This window comes from Telopea speciosissima, chromosome 6, assembly GCF_018873765.1.
Source record: "Telopea speciosissima isolate NSW1024214 ecotype Mountain lineage chromosome 6, Tspe_v1, whole genome shotgun sequence".
NCBI lineage: Eukaryota > Viridiplantae > Streptophyta > Magnoliopsida > Proteales > Proteaceae > Telopea > Telopea speciosissima.
The window spans coordinates 638338-652324 of NC_057921.1; the positions used below are offsets into that span (position 1 = coordinate 638338).

The 13987-nt window shown below is 41.1% G+C and overlaps 2 protein-coding genes across 2 annotated transcripts in view; both read right to left on the bottom strand.

Moving 5' to 3' along the window:
- Positions 1-14: 14 nt before the first annotated feature.
- Positions 15-4657, bottom strand: LOC122665241. The gene is made up of 4 exons (XM_043861332.1): positions 3497-4657; positions 3311-3387; positions 3012-3095; positions 15-138 (listed from the first exon to the last, which is right to left on the bottom strand). The coding sequence occupies exons 1-4, from the start codon at positions 4653-4655 to the stop codon at positions 43-45; spliced, it is 1416 nt and encodes a 471-aa protein (XP_043717267.1). The 5' UTR covers positions 4656-4657; the 3' UTR covers positions 15-42.
- LOC122665240 overlaps positions 4575-13987 on the bottom strand; it is a 36063-nt gene continuing 26650 nt past the window's right edge. The window contains exon 9 of the mRNA XM_043861331.1: positions 4575-7017. Coding sequence (XP_043717266.1) covers positions 5283-7017 — 1735 coding nt within the window. The 3' untranslated portion in view covers positions 4575-5282. The remainder of the gene's footprint in view (positions 7018-13987) is intronic.

Consider the following 13987-nt stretch of genomic DNA (forward strand, 5'->3'; position numbering starts at 1 on the left):
AACTTAAATATACAGAACAAAAACGCCATAAGTAACAACACATCAATGACAACAATCCAAACTTACGATATCCTCTTGATCAATTCGCTTTGAGAAGATATCAAAGTACGACCGGACATAAGTCAGATCCGCAAGCACCTAAAATGAAACAATATTATATTAAGCACAAAGCCTCAATGAAGGCAATAGAATTGTGAAGTTCAGCACTAATTATGAAACTGTAGACAGTGAAAGCATCCATGAAGCACACCAAATAACTAATGGTATGATAGGAGATGTAAAATGAAAATACCTAAGGGCCAACACAAACCATCGAGGCATGAAATGTGTTTATTGTTTATGACTAAACAAATTGATAGAAATCATGAACTAAATGTAGAAAATAGGAAACATACACCCTCAATTTAAAATGACTATATTTGATTTGGCATCATTAAGATAATATTAGGCTCATTTGATACCTCACAGTTGAGGACTACACATATGAACGAAAATACCGAAGGGCCAACACTAACCATCCAGGCATGAAGAGAAAAGAGGGATCGAAGACGAAGAGAAAGAAGGGACGGAGAAAAAAAAAAGACGAAGAGAAAGGAGGGAAGGAACTCGTTGCTGCTGCCGACGCCGCTGCAGATGCCGAAGTAGATGCCGCTTCCGCTGCTGCTGTTCACAGCGAATAAGTTCTTCAGGTATTTTCTTTTTTTTTTTTTTTTCCTGCAAAGAAAACCCTCTTTCTACTTGAACGGCCTTACAGTCTGAAACCCTCTTTCTACCTGAACGGGTCTGAAACCCTCTTTCTGCCCTGCATTTTTTCCCCTTTATTCTTATAGCTTCTTCTTCTTCTCCTCTACCCTCTTTTTCTATGGCTGGCTTCTGCTAGTGGTGGCCGGTGGGTTTGGTAGCTGCATTTTTTGCTTTTATTCTTCTAGCTTCTTCATCTTCTTTGTTCCGTGTCTGACCATCTTCTAATTTTTATTTTTATTTTTTTTCCTTATTCTCTTATACCTTCTTCTATGGCTGCCTTCTGCTAGTGGTGGCCGGTGGCTTTGGCTGCTGTCGGGGTGGCTGCTGCTGTAATTTCTGTGATTCAATGTAAATTGTGCATTTCTTAGTATAATTTATGAAATGCATCTGTTATTATAAGTTATGCAATCTGTTATTTTGTAACTATTTATTCTGTGATTATGTGATTCACTGATTTTGTAATTCTGTGATTATGCTATTTTGCAATTCCTTGATTATGTACTTCAATTCTTTCATATTTATTTAGTATATAAGTAGAATTATATAAAAATTAATATGCTATTTGTGCCTAATAAAATGGTTATATAAAAAAAAGAACACTAGAATGCTTTGTTTGCCAAGGCGACGCCTTGCGGCCGCCCTATCGCCAAGGCACTTAGGAAGGCCCTCAAACACCATGGTCACCTTGCCGCCTTGATAACTATGGGTTTTGGTCCAGTCAACACCTTGCGGTGTGAAGCCCATGTGGTTCGTTCAACTTGGTTCTCCATTGGTGTTCTACATTCAAGTTCTGGTTTTTATTCAAGGATCTTCATTCAAGCAAGCTGCTGTCCAAGAAAGTCTGCAACAACAGTAAGTTTGAATCATTCCAAACCCTGGCCATTCTTCTTCTAATCCTCTATACCACCAAACCCTAGAATCCCCTCCATCTCTAAACCTTCTTCCACAATCCACTCACTGCACAGCCCATCCAACAGTAGGAAATCATCCATATTTGGACCGAGTACTCCCTTCCTTCTCTAGGAAACTTGATACACAGCCCTAACTAACAACTCTAACTCTAGAAACTCCACTCAACCATCTTTCCCAAAACTCCAACCCTAACCACAAAACTTGCTGCCGATTCTGTTTACCAGTCTTAGACCTTTTAAAACTTAACGAGACCTTCACTGGAAGACTTCCCTACATCAACTTATCTTAACCCTACCATCAAACCCTAGACCTCACTAAACCCTAACCCTAATTTGACAAAAATCACCTATTTTGACCTAGCCGAACTACCTGTTCAGATCAGATCCCGGTTATTGTTTCCTAGTGATTATACTAATGTAGGACTACATCAAGTGCCACGCATCCTCTATAGTCCTGGACTTTTAAAGCTTCATTTGGCACTTGGCCAATTCTCTGGGCTGAAACTTGACTTGTGATCAGGGATCATGGGGTCTTCGTGTCCACAAATTTCAACAAATGTATCGGCATCTTCCCTTGTATTTTTCAGCCATCCATGTATTGGCATGCATTGTCGGTAGTCTTGGATTCTAAAATCTTTATTTTACTGCTTGGCCAACTCTAATTGTGCTGAAAACTGAAATTTGAGCAGGGATCGTGGGGTGTTCATGTCCACCATATTACAGCTCCATCTGACCTGCCATATAGAAAAACTAGGCATTTGTCCAAAGATTCCTTACTTCTGACTGCTTTCCACAAAACCCTGTCCTAAATTATTACATAAATTAGTTTTCAGTATTCTTAAGGAAATACACTGCTGCAATGTTAACATGTCAACTTGACAAAGAGCAACAAGATGATACCGGACTGCCTCATAGAAAATCACTGGAAGGCTGTCAACAACTCAACATGGCACATTGTGTAGTTGTGGAGGAATGGAGTCGAAGGAGATTGGGTTAGTGGTCCATGGAGGGAAAGACGATGTTGGGATGCGATAAGACGAAGTGGATTTCATTCAATGGGAGGCCGGTTTTTTAAGATTGAAAATGGAATCTGCTTGGAAACCTAGCCCACCTCTAATGACATGAATCTTAACCCTATAATGTTATAAATTTTTTTGTTGGAAAGAAAGAGTGGGAGGGGGGAAGAAGCCAGTTGCCATGGAAGAAGTTGCTCCAGTGCACTATCATTTACTAAAGTTTTACAACAAAGAAAGACTATTTACGTTCTATCATGTTCCTAAGTCACTGCATTAGACTGCAGTACATGAAGACATGCTCCAAACTCCAAAGAACTATGTATCTGTCAAAGTTTCTTACCTGAAGAATTGATTCACGGGTACTTCCGAAGTCTGGGTTACATTGTTTTGTCATGGAATTTGAAGAGAGAACTTCTTTCAGGATCTTGCAAGCAAAACTGTACTTCAGTGAAACTTGAATAGACTATTATGTAAGAAATATGGTATATCCATCCCATTGCTGAAGAGGAAATAAAAACTTAAAAGCAATACATTATTTTATTGCATACCCTGACAAATGAAGGATCCCTGAAACATTTCGGTTAGATACAAGGAAATGCATAATGATAAAGTTTATGCAGCAGCACTACAATGACATACCTCTTTTGCATCATCACCTTCCATCTTAAGTTTACACAAAGCTTGGCAGATCTTCTCGACCTCATCAAGCCTTCCTCCTATACGAGAAAAAAAAAATAGAAGAGAAGAAATAGGTTGAAGCATCAACAAACAGATCTCAATTACCTATCAAAATGTTAATAGGTACCAAATAGAGTCAGGATTTACCAGCTTTTGACATTCCAAAGGCCTCAATGTTTTTCCAAACACTTTGAGGTATCAAAGCAATATCCTCCACTGGGCAATACAGGCATGCCTTTGCAAGTAGGGTTATTGAAAGTAGGGCTAGAGGACCCTCAAAAATTGGGTATGCAAGTTTCCCCAAACCACAAAGAACACTATCTGCAGCACCAAGAAAAGATTGCATCTGGATGTGATCAATAAATGGGATATAGTCCACTAAAAGGGCCATTGCATGAGCTCTCAAAAGCATTGATTGATCAGGATATGCTAGTGTAGCCACCCTATCCCATGTTGTGGAAACCAGATGAGAAAGGATCATCTCAGAAACAGAAAAACCCAAGTCAGATGCAGTGATTTCATCTCGAAGTGTAGATGGAAACTTTGCTACTCCAGCATTCCCATTGCTGCCAACAAGTCTTCGCAGAGTCTGCAGAGCAATAGATCTCTGTTCGGGTTCTGGATGACTGAGCATTGTACAAAACATGTCAACCAATGGAAACTTATCCTCTTGAATACCAATGCCCCTTTTGAATAAGAGTGACAACCATTTATCAGTCTGGAGTCGCCAAGAAAGTTTTGGGGCATTACAACAGAAATGCTTTATTGCAAAGCATACAGTACCAATGACATTATCCAGGCAAAAACAATGAGGTAATCCAAGCAGATAATCAAGCATGACAGATGCAACTTGCCAGCATTGGTTTTCTTGAAGGCTTACAACAGCGCCAGCAAACCCTTCAAGACCAGATCTCCAATTAATTGTAAACTGATCATTTGAGTCGTGCTGAATAGGTTTTTCACTAACATCTCCATCAAAGGGAGATTTTTGCACAATTGAAAATAAACATCTTGAGTACATGAAACATTCTGCTGATGTAACAGTCAGCTTTTTGGAAAGTTGATGATGAAGCTTCCAACACAGCTCAATTGTGGGATAAAGCTTGGAGATGAGACCTTCCAAGCATTCTGAAAATTCTTCTACTTCTTCTGCAGATAAAGCACAAACCTTTTGATTTGAGAGCGCAGCATCATCCTTGGTACCTTCGAAGTTCTCAGAAATCTTCATTGAAAGAGAACTTTGCAAAGATCCATCAAGAACTGAATAAAAATCTTGCTTATCTTCCTGGATTGCAATAGAATCCATGCCAGAAACATAGTGTTTCTGAAATGTACTGAGCAAACCAAACACCTAATGTCTTCACTAATTTAAGCTGACAACTTTGCATAACAATTTGAAATGCACATAGGTAGTTATAGAAAGCAGTTGTTGGTTCAAAACTGGCAAAATCAGCCCACAATGCCAAGGACTGCAAGACTTCTCTCTGGTGTTGAAAGGATAAATCAGGAAACACAGTGCCTAGTATAAAAATTGTAAGAGCACAATTATATGATACTTTTTCCATAGAGCTGTCCTGATACTCACTTCTCTGCTTGATATGAGAAAAAAGTTCATCAAAACATAACGATTCAAAGTTAAGGCAAGAGGACTCATCTGTTAGCAGTTTCTCATCATTAGAAACCTTCCCAAGAGCATAGGAGATAAGGGGCTTCAACAATAGCAAAATGGAATTGAGAAAAGAAACATCACAATATGAGGATCTGCATAGAGAAGCCATCACTTGCACCACCCTAGGTAATTCAGGCACCATTGCTTCCATATGCTCAAGTACAACGGCTTCAAGTATGTATAGGATGATTGCCTGGGCATTCTTAGCAGCATAACCTTTCAAAGGTTCAGAATAGTTTTGTGTAGAATGGCCATCCTTTTCTCCTAAAAATGGCCATAAACATAAATCTGAAAACCAACAAGCATATCTGGGACACCACTTGAGGGAAGCAACCTTAACTGAAGGCCAACAGCCTCCAAAATAATCTCCCCAAAAGCTTCAAATTGCTTTTTCATATTTGGGAAGAAATTATGCAGGTCTGGGTAAATGAAGCGAAAAGACCCATCACCATATGGTTGTCCAGAAAATTCCAATCCTTTATTGACCAAAGAATCTTGGTTTTTCTTGTCAACTATATTATCTGCCAAAGAAAGATCATCTGCGAAAATAGATAGTAGACTAGTTAATTGTGCCAGATCTGAGGCAAGAAAGAGCTGCTCCTTCAGAAACTGCTTAGCATATTGAGATACTGCCATCCACCCGAGGAACCGAACAAGAGGGGATGGAGAATTACAGAATGTAGGTATTCTCTGAATCCAGGATGAAGGTGGAATCAAGCTTCTGTACTGAAATCCACAGTTGAAATTTATTCCATATTCTCTCCCTTCACCACCACCACTTGATGCAAGTACCAATCTCTGAAGAATCATCCAACGCCGTTGTACTCCATATATTTTCTCTGCATCCAACTGTAGATTGCCTTCTTTAAGCTTGTAATAGAAAGATGTAAGCAGCCCATTAAGATATTCAGCAGATCCCAATATGACATCAACCACATTTTCAGGAGGGCAGCATAATTCAGTTGCTGAATGCAAGAAGAACAACAGGCTTTGCATAAGGATCTCATGCATTGAGTGTTCTCTTTGTAATTGTTGAATCAGAAAGTTGCACAGCAGTGCCTGATTCTGTCGAACGAACGTGACAGCATCAGCAGATTGAAGATCTTGTGGAGACAACTTTAGACCCTGTTCATCTTGTCCAGAATTGTACAAACATAGTTCCCCGGATGAAACCTTTAACTGATACTCCTTGTCTAACTCAGCTGCTTCAAGGAGTATCTGTAGTACAATTTTGTCCCTTTTTCTTTCAAGACCAGATATGGTTTCTAACTCACTACTATCCCTCTCAGAAACTCTTTTCAGCTCTGCAGTTCCATGCATTTGAGTAATCTTGGTTCTGCTAACATTCATTCTTTCAGTAACCTTTAACTTGCCACTGGAAGCTGTCAGAAAGAAAGGGTTAACATAGCACTCTGCAGCTAAAAGCAAAGCATCAATAGAAGCCTCATGGCCCTCCAAAGTAATATCATGATGTGAGTGTAAGTCCAAGGCCAAACGTTGAAATTCTGAAGCTTTAAGTTCAGATTCTCGATGGTCCAAGAGTTGCAAACAATCTGACTCCAAGTTAAGGTATTCAATAGCAAAACTAGCATCAAGGGTTAAGCCATTTTGAAACTGATTACTAAAATTTTTTTCAGCAGGTTGTTTGCCTTCTGTGATGTTACCAGCATGAATAGATTCTGAACTGCTTTTATCTGGGCTGTTTCCATAAAAAATATTAGAAACACTCCTCAACGTTATAGTTTTCAATTCTGTTGGAGCAAATAAAAGATTGACATCTTCAAATGCATCCATCCCAGCAGTTGCATCATTCACGTCAGTCTTCCCATCAAATTCATCATGGCCATTGGATTTTAAAGAGGTTACCCCATGACGAGGGACAGATGAAACAGAAGGAACAGCAGAAGATTCTTGCTCAACAGGTTTAGAAGCTGGGCACTTGCAAAGGTCAATTTCAGGTGGCAATGGCAAATGCGGTCCCAAAATCGAGAGAAGTACACTGCATTAAAGAAATAACATTTACAAAACCAATTAGCAGTTCAGCAGAAGACAGCACACTCATGGATAAACATTACTATACAATTTCAATCAAGCATTTATTTATTAGTTATTTGTAGCTCATTAAACAGCTTTTACTGATTAGATGGAATTCTTGAAAGAAAACTATCTTATACACAAGATAAAATAAAATAAAAATTAAAAGTGGAACAGCACCTTGGCAGGCTCACCGGCCAGCTATCCTCCATGTGGGGGCAGGTGAAGACCAAAACACAACACAAATCTTTCAACAGTCTGAATCATTGAAAATTCAAGGGAAAATGTGGAATACAAAGTACACCATATGATTGGATTAGAGCTTCAAATTCAACACCTAACAAATAATGATCAGTGTCGAATTATATATAAAATTAAAATATAAAAAGTTTTACAGATCATGAAGATTAAGTGTTAGAGCGAGAGAGGTGGCACATCTTCACATGGAGGAGCTGAGAAGTGGAAGACATCACCAAGATTTGAATTTCGGAAGGATACCAAAGGAACTAGAGACGGCCATTGGATGTCGAGTGTAGTTAAACGAGAACCAACTCGGGGCAATCAAGGAGGCAATTCTAGGAATGTTAAGTCTCTTTCACTCTAGTTTTACTGAGGAAACAGAATACAACATGAAAATTCTTGATGCGCACTTCGGCCTGTTTGGATGAGGAGTTGAGTCCTTGGGTGTTCCAGATGACGCCTTAGTTCACCAGGAAGGATTAAAAGCGTTCTTCAAGAGCCCCTCGAAGCTGGGCCGGGCCTAGCAGAGTGCTAGAACACTGCCGACGGCATTCCTGGATGGGGGAGAAGTGGTGGTAGAAGGGGGAGGGTGATGGAGGATGTTAGGCTGAAGGGACATGGAGGGTGATGAGAAGGTGGGATGAGGGGAAAGGTGGGGGCCGGGGGGGGGGGGGAGAGCAGGTGAGCCGAAAGGGACAGGGGAGCCACGGGGTATTGCACAGGGGCAGAGGCATGAACGAGCCGGGTGAGGACGACGGTAGGAGGGCCTTGGGTCGCGTTGATGTTTCGTTGTTACTAATTCTATTGGACCTTGTTCCCAACGTAACCCCCCATTCTTTAGGCCCGACCCATGTTACTAATTCTCTTGGACCTTGCCCCCTTTGTGGCCCTCTCCAACCACATCCACCATAGCCCCTCCCCAGGTTCAACCCATTCCGCTTCAGAATCACATCCTTTTAGGCCTTCTCTCGGCCCTGTGTTCGGCAACCACTCGACCCAACACTCTCGAACAATCACCCTTCTAGCCCCCATCTTACTAGATCTTCTCTTCTCAGCCTAGTGCTTGGCAACCACCTGACCCGAACTCACCCTACCCCTTCTTCTTTGCCCGTCTCTTCCACAAAAAACTACTCCCCTGAAACTTCTCCACCTGGCTTGTCTTCTACCCCCTCCCCCATTGTTCAATTTGTTTCTCTGCTTGCGTAAGGTCCCCTTACTCCTCCCTTGTCTCCCCCCTTTCCCGTTGGGTCCTTCTCCCTCCCTCTGTTCAACCCCTCACCCCCCAACCCTCTGTTTGTTAGAGTTGTTAAAATATTTTGTATAAGGGTAGTTCTGTTATTGTCTTGTTATAAGACATGACTAAGTTGTATTTTTCCTTTTTTTTCTTATTTCCATTTACCTCCCTAGGGAGGTCGGTGTAATTCATAGAAGATAATTAATGAAGCTAATATGTGTGTTGAGAATTACTCAACACACATAATCGATTCTCTCAACCTCTCTTCTCTTCTCTTCTACTTCCTCTTATTGTTGTGAACCTATTCTCTCTTACTATAATTGATCCATCTTCAAGTTCTAACTTGGTATCAGAGCTGAGTCCTCTGGTTTGAGAGTCGACTAAGCTCGGTTGCTATTTTTTTTTTTCACTTCTCTTTAGAACCCTAAAAGGATAGAGGGTTCTCCCGATCTTTCGATCTGATTTGGAAGGCCATCTCCTTTGACGTCTCTTCTAAAGTCAATTGTGGTCGCATTCGTCGTATTTTGGACTCCCCTAGGAACAAGCATATTGTTGTTTCCTGGGGTCTTGATCTCTCTCTTTTGAGGACCCCCTCCTCTGCGTAGGCTAGGCTGGTCGTCTTTCCCTCCCCCCCTCTCTCTCCTTCCCTTGTATATCCCCGCCCTTTTTTTCCCTCCCTTACCCCTCCTGGGGTATGGTAATATTCATTCATCCAAAAAAAAATGTAGTCCTAGAATAGGAGACAATCCTACTAGGAGCCAAGTAAAATCAGGTTCTGATCGAGTCTGCTGTTTGGGGCAGATTTGTGGCTGTTTAGGGCAAATTTAGGGTTTAGGCTAGGGTTAGGGGTGAATGTGATATATGGTAATGATCGGCAGGTCTAGGGGATTATTTTGTTATAAAAATATCGGGATTTGGATGAGTTTAAAATTTCTGCAGGATTAGGGTTAGGGTTTGGGTGTTAGGTTTTAGGTTCTAGGGTGCAACTTAGGGTTTTGGATGGGAGTTTGAAACTGGGTTTTGGGTCGAGTGTAGCTAGCAGTAGGAGGCTGGTTCGATCAGATTTTGGGAGGATTCTACTGGTTAAGTTGGGCTGGACAGAATGTAGATTAATTTTAGGGTTCTGGGTTTTATGGGGAATGAAGGGAATTAGGGTTTAGATGATTAAAACAGAAATTAAAGGGGGATCGAATGGGGAAGGAGAAGGAATGGAAAACAGAATTTAAATTCAAACTTACCATAGGATTCCACCGGCAGCAGCTTGAACAATGAAGGATGAAACTACCTTCAGAGAGAGAACCTCCCAGCCGTCACGGCATAAGGAGTCACAGGAAGTCCACCTGTCCTTCTCCCTTGATAGATCCACATGGCAACACTCCAAGGAGCAGCAGCAGCAGCAGCAATCGGCAGCCAGCAAACAGTCTTTTTTTTTTTCAAATTTTCAATTGTGGGGGAGCCTCCATGATTTATCTTATTTATAATATGGCCAAATCCTAATACAAATTAAAGACTTCTCCTTCACAAAATCGTGGAAGGGAGAGGTTTAAGTCTAATTAATTAATTAAAACAATGTAATGACCTAACTACCCCTACTAACTTAAAATAAAAGAATCTAACTTAAAACAACTGATTTAAAAGAAGATTCCATACTAGCCAATAGGATTTAAGAACCTATTAGCCAATAGGAACACTTCACTTAAATTAGACCAATTGAACCAATTGGATGCAACCAATTTAAGCCGGTTCAATTTAAAACAGAAAAATAAACTAAGTATGGAAAATACTAGCAAAGTAAACATAATCTATGGCTCCCTAATTAAGCCCTAAGTTCAGGACTTCGTCTTCTTCTTCTTCTTCCAATTTGGAGCTGCATCACTATACTATGTGAAGTATTACTCATACTACATTCTTTGGAGGACTATTCTTCAAACCAACATACAATGGAGGGAGTTTAGAAGCTGCTGAAGAGGATTGAAGCCCTAGAAGCCACCCAGAAAATTTCCGCCAGCGTGTAGAGTGTTCTTTCTGTTTCTCCCTCATCCTTCCACCTTTTGGGATGAAATTTGGTGCTTTTGGATCGCCTAGGGGGTACTCTTTCAGACCCTTTAACACTCGGTTGAAGAGAGGAGCAGGTTGAGGAGCATAGCTCAACTCTTTGATGCTCCCAAGCTACTGATCAACTCTGTTTTTTGCTTCTTGTTTGATCTTTTTTGGAAGCTGAATGCATTGGATGTTTGTTAGTTAATGAGAATGAAAGACTTTCAGCCTTTACTCTTGTTGGGTATAATGGACTGAAGACTCTTGGCTGTTAGAAGGTTTTGGTTGATGTTTACAAGCATTTGCTCTCTGTATGCCTGCTGTTTTTTGGTATTTGCTCCTTGTCTGGTTGATTTGGTTGTTTGGAGCTAGTTTTTTACTGGTTTGCCTCCTTTGTTTGGGTTGAGTGTATTCCCCATTTGAGCAGAACACTATATTGACTGTTGAAGTGTCTGCATATTATGTTTACTATGTCTGGGAATGATTCTGAGATCAGTGGACCAACTCCAGTTAGCAGCCTGAGTAGTGGTTTCCCCACCATGGCTTCCTTTGATAACCCCAACACCCAAATCTCTGTTGTGAAGTTGGACAATACCAACTACTTAGACAGGTGTCGCTCTGTGAAGATGTCCCTGCGAAGTAGGGGAAAGTTGGGGTATATTACTAGCTCTATTAAGGAGCCTGCTGTTACTGATCCAAGATATCTGAAGTGGGAGGTTGAGAACTCCACAGTTATGACTTGGTTGGTTTTCTCCATGAAACCTGAGATTATTAAAATATTTATGGACAAGGAAACTGCAAAAGATATGTTGGATAGTATCACCAGGACCTTTGACCGAGTTGGTGACTATGCAAAGGTGTACAAAATACACCAAAAACTTATCAATATGTAACAAGGTGATAGAAGCATCTATGATTACTACAACATTGTTATCAGCATGTGGCAGGAATATGATCACTACAGGTACCTTCGACTGTCCAACTCTGAAGATGAAGTTAAGGTCTATAAGAACCAGGAAGTCGAAAGGATCTTCTCTCTACTTGGTGGGCTCAATCCAGAGTATGAGCTCATTCGTCTACAGATCTTAGGGAGGTCTCCCTTTCCATCCTTGGATGAAGTATGTAGTTACTGACAAAGTAAGGAAACTAGGAGAACAACCATAGATACTGCACCATGAATAGAGCGATCTGCTCTTGTTCCTAGTTCCCATCGAGACTGGAGAAGTGGGGGTAAAGGCCAAGGGCCAACTCGTGGAGATCACCGTGAAAGATTTAAATGTGATCATTGTGGAAAATTGGGGTACACTAAGGACAGGTGTTGGGATCTTCATGGGCAGCCCCCTGGTATGCGTGGTGGATCATCCACTGCCCGTGGTGGTAGGCGGGGAGGAGCAAGGGCCCACTCTGTGACATCTAGACCTTAGCCTACTCCTAATTCTCTTTCCCAGGATGCTATTGTAGTTTTCCGCCGGTTGATGTCACACCTTGGTCGCTCCTCTACTAGTTATACCCCTAGAGGGTCAGCTGCTTCTGCCTTAGCTTTGCAGGTCTCGTCTACACCCTCTACCGCTCCTACTTGGATCATTGACTCTGGACCCTCCGACCATAGGACTGGTATGTCACAGACTAACAGTATTATGATTCCTATTCCATTTGCTCTGGCTGGGACAAGGTAAGGGTTGCTGATGGTTCCCTTTCTTCTGTCTCTGGTAAGAATTATGTGAGGGTTACTCCTTTTGAGTCTGTTCTTCATGTCCCTGATTTTGCTACTAACTACTACCAGTGAGTCATCTCGAAATTCTTAAATTATTGTGTCACTTTCTTTCCTTCGTAATTGTCTTTTTCAGGATTTGGAGACAAAGAGGGTTATTGGCAGTGGGACTGAGAAAGGAGAACTCTATCTTCTTAAACCACGATTACATGGTTCCTCTACTGCTGCAGCTTATGTTTATGGTCGGAATGACCGTAGTACTTTGGAGTCTGTAATGCTTTGGTATCAACATTTGGGCAATCCCTCTTTTGTTGTTATGAGGAGATAGTTACCCCATTTGTTTATTTCTTTTCCTTCTTATGTTTTTCAATGTGAATCATGTGTTTTTACTAAACATTGTCGAACATCTTATCCATATCATGGTAATAGATTTACTGTACCTTTTTCTCTTGTTCATTCAGATGTTTGGAGGCCTTCTCCCACTACTTCTTTGTCTGGATTTCGTTTGTTGATGACTATTCTAGGTCCACTTAGACTGTTTTATTGAAACCAAAAAGTGATGTTTATAATGCTTTCAAGAATTTTTATCAACATATCAGTACTCAGTTTAATACTCGAATTCAAATTGTTAGGTCGGATAAGGGGGGTGAGTACATGTATGGGGGGCTCCAACAATTCTTTACTGATAATGGCATCATCCATCAACTGGCATGTGTTGATGCCCCTCAATAAAATGGGGTGGCTGGAGAAAAAACCGCTCACTTGTTGGAAATCACTAGGAGTCTTCTCTTTGGTATGCATATGCCTACGACTTTTTTGTCAGATGCACTTCTTACTGCTGCCTTCCTTATTAGCCAGATGCCATCTCTACTTCTTAGCTTTAAATCTCCCCTAGCACTTCTTTCTCCTCAATCCTCTGTCTTCTCCTTAACTCCCAAAGTGTTTGGTTGGGTTCGTTATGTTCATGCCAACAAATCAGCTTGCACCAAGCTTGACCCCAAAGCCCTTAAGTGCATCTTCTTGGGCTACTCTGTTTCCACAAAAGGGTATAAATGCTACCACCCTCCTTCTCTCGAAAGATGTCACCTTCATTGTGTCTATTCCCTTTTGTTCTTCTCCTCAGCATCCTCTTCAGGGGGAGAGAATTACTAGAAGTGAACATGATGTTGATGTTGCTGATGTCACACCTTTTTTGTCTCTCTTGCCTACCTCTACTGCCCCATTCCTATTTGACAGTGGAAAATACAAAGAGGCGGATGTTGTTGATGCTGATGGTGTTGTTGATGTTGTAAAGTGGTGGTGATGATGCTAGCAGGGAAAAAGAGCACAAGGAAAAAAAGTTGCTTGTATTCAAAAGAGATGAATACGTGAATGGAAAAGGAAAGTAGCCCTGCCAAAAGTCCTCTTTGGATCCTCATCCTTAATCTCATCCTCCCCAGTCAAGTAACAGCTCTCCTATTGAATTAGATCTTCCCATTGCTATGAGAAAGGGGAAGCGAGCCTATACTAATCCCATAGCCCATTTTATCTTTCTATATTTCCAACAAGTATTGCCTTCTCCACTGACTTGAGTCTTCTTCCATTCCCAAAAATGTCACAGAGGCCTTATCCGATCCAAAATGGATGCAAGCAATGTCTGAGGAAATGGTAGCTCTAGAGAAGAATAATACTTGGACACTGGTTGATCTTCCCAGGGGGTGAATTCCAGTTGGG

Coding starts and splice junctions, on each gene's coding strand:
- LOC122665241 (XM_043861332.1), bottom strand. CDS start 4,655: ATGGATTCTATTGCAATCCAGGAAGATAAGCAAGATTTTTATTCAGTT. Junction 3,388..3,496: donor CTTTGGAATGTCAAAAGCTG/GTAAATCCTGAC, acceptor TTTCTCGTATAG/GAGGAAGGCTTGATGAGGTC. Junction 3,096..3,310: donor AAGGTGATGATGCAAAAGAG/GTATGTCATTGT, acceptor TTTGCTTGCAAG/ATCCTGAAAGAAGTTCTCTC.